General features: G+C 36.4%; 1 protein-coding gene across 1 annotated transcript in view; it reads left to right on the top strand.

Moving 5' to 3' along the window:
- Window positions 1-10,223, top strand: part of LOC117104378 — a 68,988-nt gene that overhangs the window by 52,794 nt on the left and 5,971 nt on the right. The window contains exons 46-50 of the mRNA XM_033245202.1: window positions 329-937; window positions 1,963-2,044; window positions 2,843-2,883; window positions 4,034-4,332; window positions 8,161-8,259. Coding sequence (XP_033101093.1) covers window positions 329-937; window positions 1,963-2,044; window positions 2,843-2,883; window positions 4,034-4,332; window positions 8,161-8,259 — 1,130 coding nt within the window. The remainder of the gene's footprint in view (window positions 1-328; window positions 938-1,962; window positions 2,045-2,842; window positions 2,884-4,033; window positions 4,333-8,160; window positions 8,260-10,223) is intronic.

Genomic DNA, 10,223 nt, shown 5'->3' on the forward strand with positions numbered 1-10,223 from the left:
GTGTAGGGGTCTCCCAAACTGTCACCATCACTGAAGTGTGAGTCGGTTGGACTGCCTCATTTAACTTTCGCCTACATTTTAGTTTGTATACGTTACTACGCATTTTATCAAGTGGTCCATATCCCAAAAAAAATTCACCCTAATGACTGTAGCGTTTCATATGTGTATCATTCTTCAGTTGTTTCACCTGTTATCAGTTCACTACCGTAGGCCTACTTGAATCTTGAAATCCAAACAAGACACAAAAACATTACAAAAATGAGTATATTCAACACACTACGCCTGACGAAATAGCACCGTTGATCTTCATATTTGCCTTGTGCTTAAGTATTCACATGTAGCCTCTCCTCAACCTGCTTTTCACTAAAGCTGGAAAAAAAAATTATTTATTTGAATACTTTCTCTTTAAAAATCTTATTCAATGACCATAAGTTAGAAAAAGAAAGTCCGAAAGAGCATGTCCGAGCAAACGTTATACACACTCCTCTTGTAATTTCGATTACTTTAAAATTCAGAACATTTGGTCCGTATGTCCTATCTAACATTCCTTCAAAAGTGAGGACCTCCTATTTCATTATGATATTTTCGATCAAATATTTCTCAACAACGTCTCAAGAATGCCTCGTGACAATGAACCATATATATTCGTTACAGCAAGCTCAATTTTGGATTCTATATTTTGTGTTTCATCAGATAAACGATATTTATAGTAATGTTTTATCAACGAAGACAACCTTCTATACCACTACGATACTTGGCTTCAAGGAGGGCAGTATTATCGTAGTTTATCAATTAGATTTTTTCACATCAACAACTCAGGATGGAGACGATCTCCTCCAGTTACTCCGTGGGGAAGCAGACAGAGAAGATCGCTTATTTTCAGTGGATAACGACCTCAGTGTTACCCTTGATTTAGATTATGATTATGTACCAGAAGGTAAGAATATTTTTGCTTTATTTTATAATGACTCTATTTGTTTCTTTGAGAATTTTATGACACAATTTGAAAACTGTCCCAGCTTAATAAAGATACTATCCCTGCATAGGCCTTATAACAGTATGTACATCATAGGTACTTAGAATTACATATTTTGAAATCCTTGAAACTACACAGTTTTCTTTAAACGATATCCACATAAAATCCTAAGAAAGAAACATTGTTTAATACTCACCACAAGCATGGAACTCGCAGTAAGCCTATATCCATAACGGGTCTAGGCCTATATAATGGTTCCTGAGAATAACTATTGTATCAAAGTAGAGTATATTGAAAGTATAGACACCTAATGTTTTCAAGTTTTTTTTTTTTTGGTTTTTTTATTATGTAGTAATAGCAACATACCGTAAAACCTCGAATTGAAGCCCTGGCTTCTTTTGTTTTTTTGCAAACTTTGGATGGGCTACTTTTCGAGATGGGGTACTTTTCGAGAGGGCTTCTTTTCAAGACTACTTTTGCAAAGTAAAGAGGGTGGCTTCTTTTCAAAATGAATGTTGTAAATTTTAAGAATTTGTACAATTAAACAATAAATAAGGTCATTGTAACATCAATCTGTATTAAGGAGTGTATTTAACTGGAAATAAATTACCTAAACTAATGTTTAACCAAGCATGTTTTTAATTTATTTTGTTTTTTGAAATTCATGCACAGTGTAGGCTTATGTACTGGCTATGTCGAAAAGAAGACTATTATATTTTGAGATGGGCTTCTTTTCGAGGCTAATTTTCAAGCTAAAGAAGGGGCTTCATTTCGAGATGGGCTTCATCTCGGGATTAAGCCAACTGGGCTTCAATTCGAGGTTTTACGGTACATCTTTTTCAAAGAATCACAGTCTGATGTTAGGGCTTATTTATTAGATAATGTAATGTTTACAGATAGGCAAGTTACATTATTAAAATAATTATAAAACTTTTGAAAACAGTCAAAATGTTGGTATTTTTTTTAAATTTATTTTGTTTTTTTAGTGTTGCCGATTACTTGTGCTGAAGATTATTGCACTAATAACGGTGTGTGTGAAATAGACGACTTACTTGACAGGGTGTGCAGGTATAGCCTACCTACATATTTCCTTTTCTTTTTCTTGTAAATGCAGGTATAGGCCTTGTGTCATATCGATTGCTACTAGGAGCATTATTCCCCAAGATCGTGGTGATTTTTTTCTGTTAATTTAATTTATTTATTGTTATTTATTATTTTGCTGTTATTAATATCGTCATCATCCTCATCCTCATCGTCAGCATATCGTCGTCATCATCATCATCATCATCATCATCATCATCATCATCATTATCATCATCATCATCATCATCATCATCTTCATCACCACCAGCATTACTTCATCTTCAACTTTTTAATTGCTTTTGGTATTTTCATATCATCTGTATATCGGTAATCTGGGTAAAACTATTTGACACTAACAGACACAAGCTACTAAAGATGATGGTTCATCACTTTCACCTTCATTGTACCTTTACCTTAATTGTATTTAATTTCATATTTCATATATCTTTCATATTATTCATATTGAAGATATGATGATTGAAATGATTATGAAAGTGATGATTATTGTGATGCTTAAAATGATGATGGCAATAATGCTGATAATATCGATAACTATAATAAAGATAGTGATAGTTATGGACTGTGATGATGATGATAATAATTACGATGATGGTGATAACCATGATGAAGATGATAATGATGATGATGGTGATGGTGATTATGATTATGACGATGATGATAACGATGAATGATGATATACTTTTGTAATCTTAATCAGCGCCAAGAGTATCATGGCGATTTCAATAATTGTTAATTATTGTTTTCCAAAATTTTATTTCGTAGTTGTTGGGAGGGTTTTACTGGAGATCGTTGTACAGTTGACGGTATGTACACTAATTTAGCTTAAGAACAATGTAGTTACATAAACAAAGTAATAGGCCTATGAATATTATTATGTTGACCAAAAAAAGGCCACCGGAATGTGTTGATACTTAAAATTCTCAATAATGTTAGCAGTGTGATACTGCTGTGGCATTAAAATCATACGGGTATGTTTGATAACTAAAGTGATCAACACAAAATCTAACTTGATGAAAATTAAAAGAAAATAATGATTGTCACACAAACGTCACTTGTGTTTTATTCGGCCTAAATCATATTAACTGTCTACGTGCACATTAGTTTTTGGATGCTACGAGCAACCTATTACCAGTTATATAACTCTCTTTTAACTTAAAAGCATAGCAGAGTTTAAACTTGCAAATTCAACTTTTTTTTTAATATGAACCATGTGCTTGATCTGCCTGGTAAGGTGTCCACATGTCTATGTGGCCTGTTTAATATTCGTTAACATTCAATCAGTCAGCATCCAGTGTTACTTTAAGGAATTGTTTGGATTTGAGAAAGAGCTATTTCTGTTAGAGATATAATTTAAAGGACAACAGAGTAGTGTAGACACGGTAGGAAAAGGGAAAACGTACAGAAAAACCCATAACTACAGCGTCATTGTGCTAATCGTATGAGCATGATCCGTTATAACTGCCCAGCTGCCGTAAAGAGGAGCTTATAGTAGTAGCTACATGCTCATATCATTCCACAACGACAGAGGCTTAAATGACCCATAGCATAGGGGTATAGCGCCCCCCCCCCTCTTCTGAAAGATGCAATTGTTTTTTTAAAGTGCATACGAGCCTGATGTGTACACTGAACTAGCATTTATGTACTTATCCCAGAAAACTTGAGGAGCGGTTCGAACCAGCGCCGATGTTAATTAAGGCTGTTATTAGGCGGCTCCCCAGCCTCATCTTTGCCACGACTCTGTGTTTTGTCGTAAGCTAGTGAATGTTATGCGAAGCCAGTAAAAGCTATAAAATCATTGGTCACGAAATTATAAATTTGTAAAATTAAGGGTTCATATTATGTGACATACTGACTACTTATTCCTTATTCATGTGCCTCCATAGGCAAAAACCTGCTGCTGCTGTAGAATATTATAACCTTTCCTACAGGGTAATAACGTTTTGTTTCTTTTAGAAAGAAGTAATGATAGAGTAATGATCATAGTGATTATAATATGCTGCACTTTTATTGGAATACTACTGTTCGTCCTGCTTGGACTCTGTATTGTTATCTTTATGCGGAGGCGAAAAACCATGGTGTTGGCTCATCGTAAAAGTCTGGCCAGCGGAATCGTGGTACATAATCCGGCTGCACAGTTGCGAGGATTATCTTCAACTTATTATGATTCGGTCTCAGTTTCCTCTTCAGTTGGTGGAGAAGAATCAAGAATGGACAATCTGGCTAAGGTTATAAGAAACACAAACTATCTAAATGTAAGTATTGTTTAAGGACATTCTTTCCAAATTGAACATTCACAATTTTCAACTAGATTTGAACTCGTCACTGAGGACAAGTTAGGGTGATCTGCTGCACTTTGACCTCCAGGAAGTGCGCGCGGTGCGGATTGAACAATTTTTTTAATGCCTAAAATGACCTAAAGTATACGCTAATTCAGTTGTTTTTTAAAGCATTTTTTAAGATTTACTCTTGCGTACGCGCACGTCATGGCGCACGTGCGTATAATAATGGTTATGTCCTCACACGGCAGCTAACGTTTAGCAGGATCCGGATCCTGCTAACCGTTAGCTGCCGTGCGTCCATACGAAAAAATCCCGATCCGGATACCAAAAATATGATGATCGAATCACTGTCCAATAAGAAACTGGAAATTGTAAACGCGTAGGTGGGATTGGTTGATGGTAGAAACGCGCTCAACGTGCTAACCGATAGCGCTTGCTAACCGTTAGCGGTATCCGGATACCGCTACGGTTAGCGCTAACCGATCGGGCGTTCTCACACAGGTGCTAACGGTTAACGCTAACGGTTAGCTGCCGATCCGGTTACTAGGTCTCTCGTGAGAACCAGGCTAATGTCACAAAATGTTGACTCCTGATATGAGATATAGTTTATGTTCTCACACGGCAGCTAACGGTTAGCAGGATCCGAATCCTGCTAACCGTTAGCTGCCGTGGGTCCATGCGAGAAAATCCCAATCCGGATACCAACAATATGATGATCGAATCACTGGCCAATAAGAAACTGGAAATTGTAAACGCGTACGTGTGATTGGTTGATGATAGAAACGCCCTCAACTTGCTAACCGATAGCGCTTGCTAACCGTTAGGGTATCCGGATACCGCTAACGGTTAGCGCTAACCGATCGGGCGTTCTCACGCAGGTGCTAACGGTTAGCGCTAACGGTTAGCTCCCGATCCGGATACTAGGGCTCTCGTGAGAACCAGGCCATATTTATAAACTCTCATTGACAAACGCCTGTATTGGTGAGGACTTATTATCATTCATAATTTTTGTCATATATAACAATTCAGTTTTTTTAAATTCAGATGGCAATATGATGACGTCACAATGTCCGATCAGCCATAATGATCTATAAAATCATATCTACAACTCATGTGCTTTCATAATATGTAATAAAATTTGGGGTCACCTTTCTTCCTAAGGAGATATAACTGATTAAATATAGGCATAATTTTAATCATAATATAAATGTTGACGCACGCGTACGTGCACGTTAAGGCGCGTGAACGGTAATTTAAGGTACCTGACATCAAAGATACTAGAAATACAAGATAGAGTTCTCCACACAAAAAAAGTGTTCCACCGAAATGCATGGTGGGAATACAAACAATGGGACGCCCCCTACAGCTGGATCTAAAAAAAACTTCTGCCAAACTTTCGTTACCAAGTTGTCGCGTATTTTCTTATCAATTCTAAAAAATTGTACACCGCGATGCGATATGGCGACGTATGGCATTGGAGGGCGTTGTTGTGCAGTAAATTGCAACACATCATACAAACAGGGTCATAATTTATATCGATTTCCAAAGGATAGAGAAAGGTAAAATATTGCACAAAATATATTACTCGTTCGTATAATAACGCTAGTATTGTATGCAGTTATTTATGAATGACGTGAAAATGGAGCTCTTTTGGTAAAGGAAATTTAATAATATTAATACAGGTCTAACTCTAATTACTTAAGACCACTTTTTGGACCGGGATTTCCATGGTCTACCTACCTATCATAGCCTATATCCGCTTTTTAGTCTCTAATTAGAATAATAAAGCTAATTTTTTTTTACTTAATCTGGGACCAAAGTCTAAGTAATAATATAAACTCTAAGTAATAATACCATCATATTTTTTTTTTTTTTTAAGGAATGGGCCTTAGTATAAAGTGAAAGTCGTCTAGCCTATTATTATATAGGAAGGCAGAATTAATAACTGTGATCACAGAAAATGTTCATATAATTTTCGCTTGGAAGACTATTAATATTTTAGGTAGTCTTAAGCCTACTCAATTCTCGGCATTCATAAAAAAAATAGAATTTAATTCCTATGAATCAGTACTTTTTATTGTATTCAATGTCAATAATAATGGGTTGGAAAAGCATTGAAATCCTGAACTAATAGGCCTACCAATAGTATGGATCAATAAAGCACAAGAATTCATAATGATGACTGTATTTTGCACTTCTTTACCGACGTCCCGTACCGGTATTATGAGTTTTTACCAATCACTTTTTATTTACTAGATATAAAAACAAACTGGAATAGACACCCAGACAGTGACATCGGTGAAATACATAACCTCCTTGGTAGCGGTAGAAATCGTTGCTATTATCCAATAAAACACAAAACAATTATAAAGCATAATCATGAATCAGTAAAGAATTAAAAACAACAATACAGCGCAGAATCGTATGGCCGGACGCACTCTTAGTGAAAAAGTTTTCCTCCATTAGTGGAAAAGGAAGGGCGCCTTTTGCGTCTGGATATACTTAGCAAGAGAAGGGCGCCCTGTACGTTAGGCACAAAGTATAGAAACCTTGCATGGTTAAAAAGAAGGGCGCCGCCTACTTTGGGCACGATTTCCGCCTCATTTTTACAATGCGAGTGCTCTATCTTGTATTTCTAGTATCTTTGCTGACATTCAACCTTGACCTAAAGTGTATTCCCATTGAATATGATTCAGAAATGACAAATGGTTAAGATGATTATGGGGTCATCAACGTTTTGAGGAAAGAAAGATGAGGGGGTCAGAAAAAACATATATTGTGACCATGATGACGTCATCGAAATATAAAAAGAAGTCCCATGTATGAAAGAGAATTGTCTCAGCTATAAACATACTTAAAGATGGGAAACGATAGATCAAGGATAAGCGAGATACGCTCAAATGCGTATTTTCAAAAATGACGTCATAGATAAAATTTGGTTTAAAAAAAAATCATATTGCAATTTGATGACGTCACAATGTCCGTTCAGTGAGCTATAAAATTATATTTACAACTCATGTGCTTTCAGAATATTTAATAATTGGGGGTCACCTTTCATCTTAAGGAGCTATAACTGTTTAAAAACAGGCCTAATTTTAGCATAATTTCACTTTATATCTGCACAAACGCTCGCAAAGATCACTATGTTTGATGCGTGCGTACGGCATTGCTATTAGCCATAAGATGACTGAAAAAATGGAAATTCGTGAAAACAATATCAGGAACCCAAAATATTTAAAACAAAATACATAATTTCTAGCTTCCGTACGTGCTGCACGCATAAAAATGCGCGTGCGTAGTGGAAAATTTCAAAAATGTTGAAATGCTCAAAATGGCCTAAAACGTGCTCTAATTAGTCAAAAAGTGATTATGAGCATTCCGAAGCACGCGTGCGCACGTGTTATGACGTGCACGTAAAATATTTTGGTACGTGATATTTAACCTTGACCTGAAGTTTATGCCCACTAAATATGATTGAGAAATGACAATTGGTTTGAATGATATGATCGATAATGTAAAAACGCAAAATTGCTCGTAGATGACGTCACACAAGACTGAGCAAGTTGAAAAGCTTACTGTGAATATTCCAGGCCAAGCCAAATGTTTCTTGAAGCTGCCATGTGCGTAGATCGCGGCAATTTTGAGATCGTGCGAACAGAAAAGGAGAGAAGGGAAGAAGAATAAAAAAAATGATAATCTCTGACAATAACAAGAGGTGATCCGCTGGTGAAGCGGAGCACCAATAGAAAAACAAATTTAGCATGGCTTAAATATAAACAATTGTGATTTCATGAAAAACAGGAGCAATTGAGGTCGTCAACATTTTACCTACCGGAATCCGATGACTCTGAATTTATACGTCCATATGTTGCAACGGGTCAAGAGGCAGGCAATAGAGAGGTGTGTATGTTCATTGTTCCTGTGAAAAAAAAATAAATAACATTAGTATTTATGATATCTTTGTTGCCAGTCATTAGTGTTTACGTCAAAATTTTAAAGCACATCAGATGATTGTTCTGTTTATTTAAAACAATGAAGGTAAGGTAATGGTCAAAACCTGAAGCTTTCGGCTCACATACCTAATGGCCAATCTCTCTTCCGAATCTCCGACCTCAAGGGTGAGAGTCCTATAAGAATACCAACTTAACGTTTACTTTTAGTAGAGGCTAAATATGGTTTAACCTTCAACAAACTCTAATAAAAGGACTTTTTGTATATTCTTGTACGTCTATACGTAAATAATTATGGAAAAATTTTTGCCGCCTTTTTATAGTTGCGTTGACCAGATATTCAGAGTCAAGGGTCAATGACCTTTATATAACATGTTCTGGGTCATAAACCACTTGCTCTAAAAGCACAAAAATAGTATTTACACCTGGGTTTTAGGGGTCAACAATTATGGAAACATTTTTGCCTTTTAGCGTTGACCAAATATTCAGGGTCAAAGGTCAATGACCTTTATACAACTATGATTATCATAACTCCTCAACCAGTTCGCCTAGATGCACAAAAATAGTGGCTACACCTAGGTTTTTGGGATCAACATTTATTGAAACATTTTTGCCACCTTCTAGTAGCTGCGTTGACCAAATATTCAGGGTCAGAGGTCAATGACCTTTATACAACATATGATGATCCTAACTCCTCAACCACTTGGTCTAAAAGCACAAAAAAATAGTGTATGAATTACTATGTCTATGTTAAATTAATATTATCTATTAAAATTGTATATTTAAATAATATAGTAATAGGCATAGCCAAGGCCTAAACCTATTGACTAGCCTATGTGTGTAGTGTATAAAATTATGAATAAAAAGTATGAATAAATGCAAATTGTGAAAGAATAGAGGAAGAAGGAAGAATAGGATACAGATTTGGAACGGCTGAAATATTTTCAAAAAATATACAATATTAGTCAATATTCGGCATCGATTCCGATTGATGTCGAATTTTTTTACACTACACACATAGGCCTACTTCAAAGACAGTTTAAAGTCTGGTACGCGTTCGAACCGCGGCTTTGGTGTGAGGAGGGTCATCAAAGTAGGAGTATGCCCAACAATTGGTCTACATTCATGAGATGTGATGACAACAAATCAGAGTGTTTCCATTAATTGTAAACAAAGTAGTTGAGAACATTGACACAAACCACGGATTGTTTGTAGAGTCTCTGGGAGACGGAGCTGTAGCAAACCAGTATGTAGATCTCCAACCATTGCTATGTATGGAAGAGGCAGATGAACGTATGTTTGTTCATGTTAAACATGCTGCTGAAAATTGTCCACGCATTCTTGTCAAGACTGTAGACAGTGATGTTGCTGCTATTGAGTTGTCAGCTTTCCACAGAATACCTGCATGGCATCCAGGAGCTTTGGCTCGAGAGGAAGCACCTAAAGTACATTCCAATACACACGATTGCTACTTCTCTGGGACCACAGATATCAACCGCTCACAATTGTCCTTTCACTACTTTAGCGGTTGTGACACAACTTCATCTGTTCAAGGTAAGGTAAACCATCATTTAACGAAACTTGGAAAAAGATGCCATGTATGACTCCAGTATTCTAGAGAATCTGTAGGAGATGTTAGTGAAACAGACACTAGAACAGTTGGTTGTTGCTAGCGGCACATTTGATGGTAAGAAGATAAATGATGTAAGGTGATACCTATTTACAACTGGGGAAAGGCAGTAGAGAATACCCTCCAACATCAGCTGCATTAAAGAAACATGTCAAACGATCTGTACTACAATCCAGGAAGTGGTAAAACTGTCTAGATGCCCTCAGAGTTTAACAAGACCCAGTTAATTGGGGATGGATGAAGGACGACAACAAATTTACTCCAGTTTGGAGCTCTCTGCCGAA

The sequence above is a fragment of the Anneissia japonica genome, unplaced genomic scaffold (genome assembly GCF_011630105.1).
Source record: "Anneissia japonica isolate Jap-2015-1 unplaced genomic scaffold, ASM1163010v1 scaffold288252_len263706_cov166, whole genome shotgun sequence".
In the NCBI taxonomy this organism is placed as follows: Eukaryota; Metazoa; Echinodermata; class Crinoidea; order Comatulida; family Comatulidae; genus Anneissia; species Anneissia japonica.